The 14,749-nt window shown below is 36.5% G+C and overlaps 1 protein-coding gene across 8 annotated transcripts in view; it reads left to right on the forward strand.

The window, feature by feature from the left end:
* Nucleotides 1-14,749, forward strand: part of colec10 (collectin sub-family member 10 (C-type lectin)) — a 94,139-nt gene that overhangs the window by 17,108 nt on the left and 62,282 nt on the right. For 7 of the 8 annotated variants that reach the window (XR_011352079.1, XM_069920587.1, XM_069920585.1 and 4 more), the window contains exon 2: nucleotides 9,859-9,991. Coding sequence is in view for 7 of the 8 variants with exons in the window: in XM_069920587.1 (XP_069776688.1) it covers nucleotides 9,859-9,991 (133 nt within the window). In the remaining variant the exon portion in view is untranslated. Of the gene's footprint in view, nucleotides 1-8,861; nucleotides 8,921-9,858; nucleotides 9,992-14,749 lie in introns of those variants that run through there. The other variant, XM_069920588.1, reaches the window with a different exon arrangement.

Genomic DNA, 14,749 nt, shown 5'->3' on the forward strand with positions numbered 1-14,749 from the left:
GAATGACATGATGAGCCATTTAGCCTCCTTTACCTTTGCAAGATATAAGAGCAGAGGGGCAAAGGATAAAACTCTTCACTAGCTCTTTCTGGGTATAAGCTACTTCATGCCTGTACAACCCACATTTAAATAATTTGTTATTTAAACTAAATCTTGTTCACCAGTTCAAGAGTACATTTTGCTGCCTTTATTGTTGTTAGATGCTGGAAAGATTTAAATGTTGCATTCACCAAGTACTGTTTTTTTTAAATTTTTTATTTTCCACACAATAAACCATACTGACCAAAATACATACAGACATTTTTCTCTTGAATATATACAGTGTCATTTTCTCCCCTTTTCCACCCTCCCTTCCCTCCCTCCCTCTCCCCCCCTTCCCATTTATTCAAAGTTCAATCTATAAGATACATTAAATCTGTTAAACAATGTCGTCACTTAAAATAAACAAGAAATTTTTATCTTTTACTTTTATATACTGAGTCAGTTCATTTCGTTGTCTTCTCCTTCTGTCATTTTAGGTGGTGGAGGTCCATGGTAGGATTTCTCTATTGTATTTCATTTATGGTTATTTCTTAAATTATATGTTATTTTTTCTAATGGAATATATTTATTTATTTCTATGTACCATTGTTGTATTCTCAAGTTGTCTTCTAATTTCCAGGTTGACATAATACATTTTTTTGCTACAGCTAGGGCTATCATAATAAATCTTTTATGAGCTCCATCCAAATCGAGTCCAAATTCTTTATTTCTCATATTACTTAGAAGGAAGATCTCTGGGTTTTTTGGTATATTGCTTTTTGTGATTTTATTTAATATCTGGTTTAGATCTTCCCAAAACTTTTCCACTTTCTCACATGCCCAAATTGCATGTACTGTTGTTCCCATTTCCTTCTTACAGCAAAAACATCTAACTGATACTGTTGGGTCCCATTTATTTAACTTTTGGGGTGTGATGTATAGCCTGTGTAACCAATTATATTGTATCATGCGTAACCTCGTGTTTATTGTATTTCTCATAGTTCTGGAGCATAGCTTTTCCCATGTTTCATTCTTTATCTTTATGTTTAGATCTTGTTCCCATTTTTGTTTAGGTTTACAGTTTGTTTCCTCATTCTCCTTTTCTTGCAGTTTGATGTACATGTTTGTTATACATTTTTAAATTATCATTGTGTCTGTAATCACATATTCAAAATTGCTTCCTTCTGGTAACCTCAGACTGTTTCCCAATTTGTCCTTCAAGTAGGTTTTCAGTTCATGGTATGCAAACCTTGTATTGTGAGTTATACCATATTTGTACTTCATTTGTTCAAAAGATAATAATTTATTTCCCGTAAAACAATTTTCTATTCTTTTGATCCCTTTTCTCTCCCATTCTCTGAAGGAAAGGTTATTTATTGTGAAAGGAATTAGTTGATTTTGTGTCAATATTAATTTTGGTAGTTGATAATTTATTTTATTCCTTTCTACGTGAATCTTCTTCCAAATGTTGAGCAGATGGTGCAGTACTGGTGAATTCCTACGTTGCACCAAATTTTCTTTTTTTTTTAAACTTTATTTAAGATTTTATAACATGAATAACATATAGGATTACATTTAAAAAAATTAAGAATAAAATAATAAAATTACAATACAGTATCAGTAATCTAAATAAACTATACCCTCCCCAATAATTATTACACATTAATATCCCAACTCAAATTAATCCAACCCCTCCTTTCCCCCCAAAATAAAGAGTGAAGAATTAATAAAGTTAATAATATATGTGAGAAAAAAACCCACTTACAAAAAAAACAAAAACATAACCGATTAAAATACTAACAAAAAGAGAAGTAATTAATACTAAGATATAAGACTTAAAAAACATATTTAAATCAAACTTAAATGCATATATTTAACAAACAGAGTTAAGATAAAACATATATTTAACTCAAACTTAATATAAAAAATTAGTAAAGTTAGTAACATTGTCTATCAAAAATTCTTAAACAATAATCAATTCTTTAAAAAAAATTGTAGCATGAGAAAAAAAAGATGAAAAAAAAACTTTCTCTATAGAGATAAACCTTCACCAAATATCAACTAACTTCACATCTATCATCATATTAGTCACATAAACCACCATCTTAAAACAAAATTCAAACCTCATTAAGCATTGTACAATTCAATTTTAGTACTCTTCCACCATTTTTCCCTTTTACTCCAATAAAAGCTCCAATACCACATTTAAATATCCCCAATCATTACGTTAAAATTCAGATATCCAAATAATAAAAACACATCTACAACGAAATCTATATCTTCAACAAATGGAGCATAAACCACAAACAAAATTCAACCTTCATTAAGAATTGTACAATTCAATTTATAACTTTCGCCATTATTCCCTTCGTTCTATAACTAAAATAGCAAAATAATATACACCAGAATTACCACTCCTTTCACCTTAAAGTTAAAGAAAAAATATTAAAAAAAACTTATCCATCCCATTCACATTTAAATTTCAAATATTCCTTATCTACTGAATAAACTTTACAAAAAAAAACCACATCAATTTTTAGTTTTTTAAACAATGAAATACTTTCTTATGTTTTTTTTTATAAACACAAAAAAAACCCTTCACTCTTTAATCTAATAATACAAAAAAAAGAAAAAAAACGGGTAGGAGGTTAAAAATACCCCCTCCTGTCTAAACCGCGCAATGTGGTAACTCCCAAAAAGAAAATGGTTGTGAAATAACTCACACGTAGCAGATGACTTTCAGGAAGTAGTGCCTATCCAGTTCTCTCCCCCAACTCTCACTTCATCTTAAACTAACATCATCATTATTTAATATTCCTTTTTTTTAACAAAAGCATTAGAAAAAAAAATAACAACTCTTCTTTTAATCAGCTCCAACTACCGAGTCACCATTACAACCATTCCTTCTTGGAGCACGGCTCTTTTATTCCATCTCTTGTCTCCTTAGAGATCGCGGCGGACTACGTCTCTGTTGAAACTGAGTAATTGGCGGCTCTTGAGCAAATGCTATAGCTTCCTTTGGAGAATCAAAGAACTTTGGTTGGTAACCATCTTGAAAAACCTTCAAAACAGCTGGATATCTAAAGGTTGCCTTATAACCTTTCTTCCACAACAACTCTTTAGCAGAGTTAAATTCCCGTTGTTGGAACATAACTTCTTGACTCAAATCCGCATAGAAGAAAACTCGATTATTTTGAATCATCAAGGGTGATTTTCTCTGTTGTGCATTTCTAATAGCCACTCGTAAAATTATTTCTCTGTCGTAATAATTCAAGCAACGAACCAAAACAGGTCTTGGACTTTGACCTGAAATAGGTCTTCTACGCAAGGCTCTGTGAGCACATTCCAGTATTATACCTTCCGGGAAATGTTCTTGACCCAGCACCTGCGGAATCCATTCAGTAAAAAATTTTCTTGGGTCTGGTCCCTCCATTCCTTCCGGCAAACCAATAATCTTTATATTGTTCCGTCTGGATTGGTTTTCCAAATAATCAATCTTTTTCACCAAATTTTTATTTTGAGTTTGTAAATCTTTGACCATTTTGGTCATATCTGAAACTTGATCTCGTATTTCGTCTATATCTTCTTCACACGAATTAAATTTATCTCTCACTTCAAGCTTAAAAGCTCCAAACTCAGCCATCTATTGAGAATTTATTTCCATCAGAGTATTAAACCTAGTACCAAGTTCAGTCATAATCTTAGATAATCCCTGCATTGTATAAGATAATTTAGATTCAAGATTCACAAGAATCTTTTCAATTGGAAGAGATTCTGGCTCAACAGATTCCTGCTTCTTCTGCATAACCAAAGGGTCTTCTGTTGCTTCCTTCATTCTGGTTGCCTTCCTTGTAGTATAGCTGCGTGTGGAAACCCCAGCCACAGCCTTTCCAGCAGTGACTGGATGACGCTGGCCGGCATAATGTATTAATTTCTCCCAGTACATCAAGTTGTATAGGTTCTTTTATCTCAAGAGGTGCAGTTTGCAGCGCCACCGCTACAGTTGACAAATGCCTTTCCCCAGCCGGTACTTCAACTGATGTTACTACAAGTGGTTCATTCATAACATTGCCGTCAGATGCTACTGCACATGTGCGAACCTGAGTAACTCTTTGTTCTAAAGGCAGTTTGGCGCCCTCTTTAGAGGGCTCTACCGATCTCTACATCCAAAAGCTGTACCTCTCTCCTGGGATCCATTTCAGGCTGAGCTCTGGTGTCTTTCCTGTAGGTAGGCTCCAAAACTTGAACTTTTAGAAAATGTAGTTTTTTGATGATCTGTTGTCGTTTTTTTTTGCTCTTTTCCACCAATTGTACCATCATAAGTTAAATTAACAGCACTGAAGTTATCTAAACTTTTAAAGAATTTTAACGGGCATTTCTAGACAAAACAATAAGATAGAGTCAGGAGAGGACTGGAAGGCATGTCTGATCCTTACGCCATCTTGCCACGTCCCTGCACCAAATTTTCATCCTACTTATAGAGTATATGCTCAGGTACCTTCTCCCCTATTTTATCTAGCTCTAATTTGGTCCAATCAGGTTTTTCCCTTGTTTGATAAAAATCTGATAGGTATCTTAATTGTGCTGCTTTATAATAATTCTTAAAGTTTGGTAGTTGTAAGCCTCCTTGTTTGTACCATTCTGTTAATTTATCTAGTGCTATCCTCGGTTTCCCCCCCTTTCCATAAGAATTTTCTTATTATTTTCTTTAGCTCCTTGAAGAATTTCTCTGTAAAGTGAATTTGTAATGATTGAAATAGGTATTGTATCCTTGGGAAGATGTTCATTTTAATACAGTTTATCCTTCTTATCAGTGTTAGTGGTAGGTCTTTCCAGTGCTCTAAGTCGTCTTGTAATTTTTTCATTAATGGCTGATAATTTAGTTTATATAGACGGCCGAGATTATTATTTAGTTGTATACCTAGGTATCGAATTGCTTGTGTTTGCCATCTAAATGGTGATTCTTCCTTAAACTTTGTAAAATCCGCATTATTCATTGGCATTGCTTCACTTTTATTTGTTTTGATCTTGTACTCCAATACTTCTCCATATTCCTTCAATTTCTTATGTAATTCTTTTATTGATATTTCTGGTTCTGTTAAGTATATTATAATATCATCTGCAAATAGACTGATTTTATATTCTTTCTCTTTTATTTTTATCCCTCGTATTTTATTTTCTGTTCTTATCAGTTCTGCTAGTGGTTCTATTGCTAAAGCGAACAGTGAAGGAGATAGTGGACATCCCTGCCTTGTTGATCTGCTTAATTTAAATTGGTTTGATGTATATCTTTCACCAATGGTCCCTTATATAATGCTTTAGTCCAATTAATATATTTCTCTGGTAGATTGAATTTTTGTAGTACTTTGAATAAATAATTCCATTCTACTCTGTCAAAGGCTTTCTCTGAATCTAAAGCAACCACTACTGTTGGAGCTTTGTTTCCTTGTACTGCATGGATTAAGTTAATGAATTTACAGATATTGTCCATTGTTCATCTTTTTTTAATAAATCCAGTTTGGTCTAGTTTTACTATTTTTGGTACACAGTCGGCCAATCTGTTTGCTAATAGTTTAGCTATTATCTTATAATCTGTGTTAAGTAGAGATATTGGTCTATACGATGCTGGTGTTAGTGGATCTTTCCCCGTCTTTGGTATTACTGTAATTATTGCAGTTTTGCATGAATCTGGTATGTTTTGTGTTTTTTCAATCTGGTTCATTACTTCCAGGAGAGGATGAATTAATACGTCTTTGAATGTTTTATAGAATTCTATTGGGAGTGTGTCCTCTCCCGGCGTTTTATTGTTCAGTAGTTTTTTTAATATCTCCTGTATTTCTTCTATTTCAAATGGTTTTATTAATTTATTTTGCTCCTCTGTTTGTAATTTTGGTAGTTCAATTTTAGTTAGAAATTCATCTATTTTGTCTTCTTTCCCTTCGTTTTCAGTTTGATATAGTTGTTCGTAGAATTCCCTAAAGTTTTCGTTGATCTCCGTTGGGTTACATGTAATTTGTTTGTCCTTTTTCCTTGATGCCAATACTGTTCTTTTAGTTTGTTCTGTCTTAAGCTGCCACGCTAGTATTTTGTGCGTTTTTTCTCCTAGCTCATAATATTGCTGTTTTGTCTTCATTATGTTCTTCTCCACCTTATATGTTTGTAGTTTTTCATATTTTATTTTCTTGTTTTTGATGGCGTATAAGAACCACTTTCTTCCCCCTCAAAAAAATAGCTCAAAAATATCCCCCAGTCTTGTATGCCAAGTTGAAGTTAGGGTGATAATGGTGAGTAACACCACCAGTGATCCTCGTCTCTGTGTGGCTCACTAGCATCACCACTATCTATCACATGCGACTGGTGGCGGGCTGTCTGGTTTCTCTCCCGGTTCCACCGCCCCTCTTCTCTTCTCCCCTCCACCCCCCCCAGGAGATAGAAGGGCAGTGGGATCAGTGTGGGGACTGGCAGTGGGACCAGTGCAGGGACCGGCAGTGGGCTGCTGGGAGAGCAGGCTGCAGGGAGAGAGAAGGACAGCGACAGCACATGGTAAGAGAGGAGATGGCAGAAAAATGTATTTATAAATGGAATTTTAAATTAATTAAAAGGAAAACAAATAACCCATTATTGAAACGTAATTTATATTTGGGATAAAAATTAAGATTAAGAGGGATTATCGTCAAATACACCTCTATCTCAAAACAGTTTGTGTAATAGAATCTTGGCTACCTGGTGCCAACATGGTATCAGGTGCATTGAAGACTGTTGTGATCAACAGTGGCTATTTGTCTTTTGAGGGACTTAAAAATAAATAGAATTTACCTAACAACATGTTCTTCTGCTATCTCCAATTGTGATCTTTTTGAGGGAAAAGTGGGGACCATTAATGGTCCTACCAATGTGCTCAGACATGCAAATTCTAATTTGAAAGGGGATGCAACCAAATTTATCTCTATATATGGAAATCAGATTTGGGCATTGTAATCGATCCATAATGTTGGTCAGATAGTATGACTACCTTAATTAATTCTAGATATAGACAGATTCATTATAATTTTCTGCACCAGTTTTATCTCATACCTCAAAAGATACATTAAAAAAACCCAGAATTTTCTGATAAGTGTTTTAGGTGAGGTATAGATGTTGGTACTTCTTTACGTTCCACCTGGTTATGTACTAAATTAAGACCCTTTTGGATAGAATTGGGGAAGTGTTGACAAAAAATTGTGGAGGTCAACTTCTCTCTAGACCCAGAATTGTTTCTTCTGGAGAATTTGGCAGTTATAAAAGTTAACTTTTCCAGAAGTAAATCTAGATTTGTTAAAATTGTGTTGTCAATAGCCAGGAAATGTATAGCGGTAACATGGAAATCCGATTCCCGACTTCACATTGATTGTTGGAACTTGGAATTGCAAAGTTATATTCCTCTTAAGAATATTTATAGTCTTAGGAATAGATATAGTATGTTCTTCAAAATTTGGCAACCTTATTTAGATTACTTAAGTGCCTGGATTTTAGAAATTATTTCAATATTTGTCAATTAGTGTACTCATTATTAGAAATTAAATACTTTTTAAATGATGAGACTCTGAGATATTGAACCTTGCTCCTGTTGCTTTTTCTTTTCATCCTTTTTAACTTCTCCTTTTCTCTGGTATCTGTCCCCTTTTCTTTCGAATCTGGGGAGGGGGCACTGGAAGAAGAGGGACTCTTCATTCCTTTTTTTTTTGGACCTTGTAAATGTTTTTCTATGATTTTATATTCAATGATTTTATATTAATTGAGTCCTATATTCTGCATTTTCTTAAAACTTTAATAAAATATTCAAATAAAAAGTAGAGAGTGGGGCAGTGGGCCACCGAGAGAGAGCGCGGCAGTGGGTCTCGTGCAGGGACTGACAGCAGCAGGTTGTTTTTATAAAATGTTTTATGCTATAGCTAAAAAATTTTGTACTAGTCCCCACTGAAATGGGGGAATCGTGTATGCTCAGGTATTATATATGGTACTTGTATTTATTCAGGAATTGTGTTGTATAATTCCTATGTATATTCAATACTGAAAAACAGCTAAAGGGTGGAACCTTTTTTGTAATTAAATCTAAACCTCATCAGGCCAAAATGTAATGTTTAAATGATGTAAAGGGAGCCGATACAGTGCCTGTATCCAGCACTTCTGGGGATTGGTACATACCAGATGAGTGTATTTTCTGGTTGCTTGAGAATTACACTTACAAAACCAAAAAGAGAGCAGGGAAAAATACTGTACTTACATTGAACAAACTGCACTTACATAAATATAAACCTTAAAGCATTTCACTTTATTTTCATTCACATTCTTTGAAATCATTTAACTGTTGCTGCATCTGCAGGTTTCTCCCCCTCCACAGAGCTGCCCAAAAGACAAACAATAACATTTATAAATCCCCCACCCCCCCACCCCCAAGTTCACAGATAAAACCCTTGACCAGGGTGACTCTTACTAAACAGGGATAAGGGTACACTTTAAGAGTCACCCCAACAGCGAGCACCTCTTCATCCTGGGTGACACCATTGCAGTTTCACATATTGTTATTCAAACTGCTTTGAGCAAAGCACAATCAAGGCACTCCGCTGGCTGAACATTTGCTCACATCTTCATCAAAGGTTTATGTGTTACTTCAAAGAACATTTACTTTTACAATTTTAAACTTGCGTATTTTTACCTGTTACATTATTCTTATTTTATTTTAAATTTGCTGGTTACTTGAGGCTGCTGGTTGCTTGAATTCTGAATACCAGGGGTTTTACTGCACTTAGATCCATTGTGAATGTCATTGATTTTATTTTAAATGTTGTCTGTTCTGTTGCAGCCCTAGACCGTCCTAATACCAACCAGTGCACTGGTCATTATTGTCCACACCAATATTGTAAGAAAATTTGTTAATATTACCTGTCACTCAAACTTCACCACCCACTGGCCATCACATTTTACTATTAACTATCACTGACCCCTCTGCTCTGTCACAGCTTCTTCTGTTTTCCATCTCTGAAGATTCATATCTACCACCAGTTGGTGCAAATTGATCAAAACACCAATGACATTTTCACATACAATTTTGCATTCTCTTAATCTAGAAAGAAACTGATATACAAACCAAGAATTCTCCAGAACTATGCTTAATGTTAAACACAAAATCTTGTATGCAATCATTTTCAGAATGTTAGATAAAAATATTCTGTAATTTTTATGCACTTTTCCTATAAATGGACCACACATTTATACTTTGGATTACTGGTATATCTTTTTTATATTGATGCAGCCTTCTGCAAGTACTGGTACATTTAAACCTTCAATTGCAAACACTCATTTTACTAGTTTCTGTCCATTTTGATAATATTTCTCAATTTTATTGCATAATAGTGACATGAGTAACAGTTTTACATGCAATAAATTTATCATATAAAGTACAGTTAAATATGTAATTCCATTTTCTTTGGATTATTTCAGCTTCAATCATAAGTGTGAATACAGCATAGCAGTAAACTGGAGTCCTCTTGCTTCCTATCTGCTTGGATATCTTACAGGAAAACATACTTGCTTGGTGCACAGTCACTAATATTGCCTTAATAAACACATTATTAAAGTATTGCGGGGTGAAAAGAAGCGATAATGATTCCATACAAATGTACAAACTATGCAACAATAAATCAGTTGCTCATGTCTCCCTGAATCAAATTCACACTTGAGTTTAAGAAAATATGCAAGTGGAACTCCTACTTGACTACCATTCATTTCAACTATACTCAAAGTCAAAGTTACCTCAAAAGAAATTTCCAAGACTACTGCACTTGATTTTCTTTGCAGATTGAAAACCACTTGAAAATGGAAGTTGATTGGGTGAAGAAATTTCTGTTCGTGCTCGTGTTTCTACAGTTGTCAATCCACTGCATTACTTCTGACATTTGCTCAACTCACATAATCTTGCCAGGACCTAAAGGTATGGAAAACCATTTCAAATAAGCGATTCTCAACAGATCGACAAATTTTTATTGTTGTTGTAGTAATGTATACATTGAACTAATCTATCTCTGGTTGTAAGGGATGGTAATCTCACCTTGCTTTCATGCAGTTAACTCTCCAAATAATTCCCCTATGCTACCTTCAACAAATGGATCAACAGGCATGAACTAATTCACTTTTCATGAAACCTAAAGGAAAAGAAAGCCAATACATTATAAATGAAGTGAGAACACAAGTAATGAATAAAGGTAGTATGGTTTTACAGGTCAAAATACATTTTAGAAGTATTTTTGACAATATGCTCAATTCAAGGAGTTAACACACATGAAAAGCATCTACAAATTTTGATTCTTGTGTCCAAAACTTGGGTAAATGGAATTAAACACAAGATTACTGTACTGTTAATGCTGAGAGAGGCCAAATGGCCATCTTCTGCTCCTATTTCTTATGTATGTACATTCATAAACTGAATAGTCTGTTATTTGGAAGATATGCAGAGAATCTGCATGGATATCATTCCTTATATTTCATAAAAATTAAATAGCTAAAAAATGGATATTTTGTCTGGGAATCTGTGGAATCATATGCCCAAATGAAGCCATTGAAACAGCCTTTTTTTAAAAACATGTATTTATGAAACAGGTCATTTTTTTGAATAGCAGGGGAATTACTCTGATTGAATAGTTCTCAGAACAAGGAGTGTCTCAAGCTAAGTGATAACAGCAATAGTATAGACCTGACGATGAGGAAAATTGTCAAGATGTGTTGAGTCAAGAAAAGCAGTGTAAATCCAATCCAAATAATTACCATTTTATATTTAATTGCTTAATCCAATACTCAGGCAAGTTACTGCACTGCACCCCATCAGGTTAGCCAATATTGTTAACATTGTGGTGGCCCACTCACTACGTACACAAACCGGCTCCCAAAGTGCCGGTCATGTGGGGCTTTCTTCATTGAGGAAAGAGAACCTGTGGGAAGACCTTTTGTATTTGCCAGTGACATAATTTCTGCCAGAAGCAGGAAAAATGGAAGTATGTATGAAGTTGGGACTGCACCCTCCAAATAAAGCAGTCTTGAGCACAACTCCAAACATGTACCTGGTCACTACTTTCGCGCTGTGTGTGGCACATCGCTAAAATTGGTAGCCCCAATGGTCCAGACATTATTTGGACCAAAGATGACTGACTCATCCATACACACAGACACGTTGAAACTACTAACCTTCTGGACGTCACGGCCATGCGTGTGGTTTGACCAGGCCGAAGCCCAGTTTCAAATTAATTAAATGACCTCAGCCTCAACATGCTACTATTACGTAGCAAGTTCTCTGGACCAGGAGGGTGGCAAGCCAAGCGATGGACTCTACATGGGCACCTCTGGAAGAGGGGAAATATGCAGCATTCAAAGAGCTGCTCACAAGAACCTTTGGCCTCTTACAGCGTGAGTGAGTGACCTTTGGCCTCTTGCGACTGTACACCTGGACAGTTTGGGGGACAGACACGCATCAGCACTGATGAATGAGATGCTGACACTGCCTAATGACACTTCCTGTGTCATGTTTGAGCAGGTGTTCGTAGAACAGCTACCCGAGGACATGCACTACTGGCTGATGCTGATTCCCCCCCCCCAAGAAGGTGGTGGCCCATGCAGATGTGCTGTGGAGACCACAACATCCATTGACTGGTTACGATTTGCAGCAGCAAATCAGATCTGGCCCAACAATGGTACGCACATAACAGAGCAAGCAGTGGTGTTTCTACCACCAGTGGTGGGTCACAGAAGCCCACTATTGTCTCCCATCCTGCATGTTTTTGGGAAATGCCAGGGCCAGAGGCCGCTGATAGCTACAGCCTTCTGTATGTCTGGGGCAGATGTCTTTAACCGCCCGACTGTTGTAAGCATTGTCCTGTAGAAGTCTGTGAGAAACGCTGCCTTCAGCAGCGAACGTGTCCTGAAATGCTGCCTTCAGCAGTGAACGAATAGTCGAGAGTCAGGCGGTTCCGTTGAATTGTGGCTCGTATCTGCCATTCCTCTTCAGCCCCGAACCCTAGGGCCACCGATCTCCGAAGGCTGTCTGGAGTCTGATATTGAAATGCCAAGCAGCTTTAGAGTACTGTAGCAGCTCACGTTGTTTGTAACTGGTGCTCCCCTTCACGGGGTTGTGTTTGTGATGAGAAGAGACCAAGCTGGGGGGGATTGTTTCTTGTGATTTAACCTGTGTGTTGCAGCTTGTCTGCTAACATTAGCATGAGTATCATTGAACTTGTGAGTGCAAGCCTGTCTGTGTACATTAGCATATGTATTAACTCTCTCTCTCTCTGCGACATGTACAATCCTGACTACCATTCTGTCTGTCTTTGTCCCACCATGTCCTTTGTGCTATCGCTTTAAAACTCCTGTCTTTAATACCTGTGTAGGCTAAGATACAAATTAGATGTACTCCACTAAAGCTGTTCAGTTCCCCTGGTCCATATTGGAATCCCTTGTTAACCCATACCCCACTATGACTATACATTAAATCTATGCCCTGTCTACATTCTAAACGAAAATAATTGTCACCTCTGCTGCCCCTATCCCAGGAGGACTTAATACATTGTGAGTAATTAAGTGATGTCCCAGAAATGGAGAAGCAACAATTAAACAATACAATAAATGGTAAAAACAACATTACGGCACTTTTTCAGGGTGTAGTGTAACTTTCAGGTCAGAAGGAAGAGGGACTGCACGCCAGGTGGAGGGTAGATTATCAATGTTGTTATTCTGTGGTTCAGTAGCTGGTTTAATTCGTTGGATGTGGCTCCAACCTTTTTCTTTCGTTCGCACGGCAGTGTCTGTAATAAAAAGTACACAATAGGGGCCATCCCAGACAGGTTTCTGTTGGTGATGTTGGCATGCTTTTACATATAACCAATCACCAGATTTAATAAAATGAATAACAATCTGACTTTTCTTAGTGTTAGTGTAAAAATTGTAAAATGAAACACAAACCATATTTCCATGGGTTTTGAATATATTAGACCTTATTAAAATGCAGTTGGAGCTGCTTGTCTGTATGAGGCAACCAACCTGCAATTTGTTAGAGTGAGCACAAGAGCCCCTGCGAGAGAACTTGAAACATATTCAACCTTTAGTCTGCCTTAAGTAAAATGCCTTGTGCCACAGCTCACAGGAGCTGGCCTTATTTAAAACAGTCTATAAAACAGGCACCAAAAAAATTTAAAAGATGTTCTTATGAAGATTGCACACACAATCATTTAAGTACCGGCTAGTTTCTATTATATTCCACTTAAAGTTCTGCTGCATGAATCCTGGAGCTTGTGGAGTCATTATTGAATCAAGAAATATTGGTGCCATGACAATCTCATTCTAACATGCCAATTTCTCCAGTCCTTAAGTCAAGATGTACTGAATAGCATCTGGTACAAGATCTGTGAGTTATTAATGATATTATTATTCTTATGCACCCAATTGTTCTGAACTATGCCACCAATTTAAATCATATTCCACCTATTGCAGTACTCACACACCACCATAGACCAGTTCGCAGGTTTATTTCTCCATTAAGCTAAATCCCGTCGCGCAGAGTTTACCTCCGTGATTATTTACAATGTAACTTCCGCACTACCGGATTTAAATATAAACCTGATGAATGGTGGGGGGAGAGTTATCATGAATTAAATTACAGCGGCAATACAGAGAAATTGTGCTGAGGCATTAATTTCACTCCGGAGGTAAATGCACCAGAGAAATGAATGATTAAACTTATGGGAATCCCCAGAGGTATCTTTATTCTCCAGAGGTGGGTTATCTTTAAACTCACAGACCTTGACTGCTGAATGTGTAGAAGAAATGTACTAAATCTGTTGATAGGGCTCCATTCCTCTAACTGCAAGACAAGAGCCTGAAGCCTCAATTTCAAGTGCCACAGTGCACTTAAAGGGACATGCACACTCCCCCTTCAACTGGCTGATCCAGCCACTTTACACATCAGATCCTTTCTTTATCTTACATACACTTAAAATAAGACGTGTAGAACTCAACCTATTTGCGCAAACATTTCTCCCTGCAAATGTTATAACATCACTCAACTCTCAGGTACTCCCTGTGCAAAATCACATTTGAATACAATTTATTTCATAAATTGGAATTAACTGGTAGTTAAATTCGCTCATTCTACAGTATTGATAAACGATCATTTATGACATTTAAATTTTAGCATGAATTTTAATCAATATTGGTCAGTGACTGAAGTGGGAAGTCGTGATTTATGAAATTATCTCTGGTCTCTACTCTCCCACTCCCGGCGCTTCTCCCAACGTCCAGGAGCTGGCACACAGTCCCTGCCTTTTTTTTCATGTTACTCATCTACTATTCCTTTAACTGCTTGCATTAAAATTTTAGCCTTTGCTTTCTGCTTATCCTCAGATGTCTGGACAAATGCTTTTTGTGTGATCTGTAGAAGCCGGGTTATTCCCTGCTCATGCCAATTTTCTGTCTTTTGTAATTTTCTTCTAATGTCTGGGGCTGAGTTGGTAACAAAACCAGTTAGTACCAATTGTTCCCCTGCTGGGGATTCTATGTCGAGACCCCCATATTGTATATATATTTGGTCCCAAAAATTGATCTAACTGTTCGGCACATCCCTGGGGATCTTCTATCAGGGAGGTCAGTTCTTTCTTAAAGTTACGCACTTCAGTACTGGTCAGGGGCACATTTACGAAACCGAGACCCT

This window comes from Narcine bancroftii, chromosome 2, assembly GCF_036971445.1.
Source record: "Narcine bancroftii isolate sNarBan1 chromosome 2, sNarBan1.hap1, whole genome shotgun sequence".
NCBI classification, from domain to species: domain Eukaryota; kingdom Metazoa; phylum Chordata; class Chondrichthyes; order Torpediniformes; family Narcinidae; genus Narcine; species Narcine bancroftii.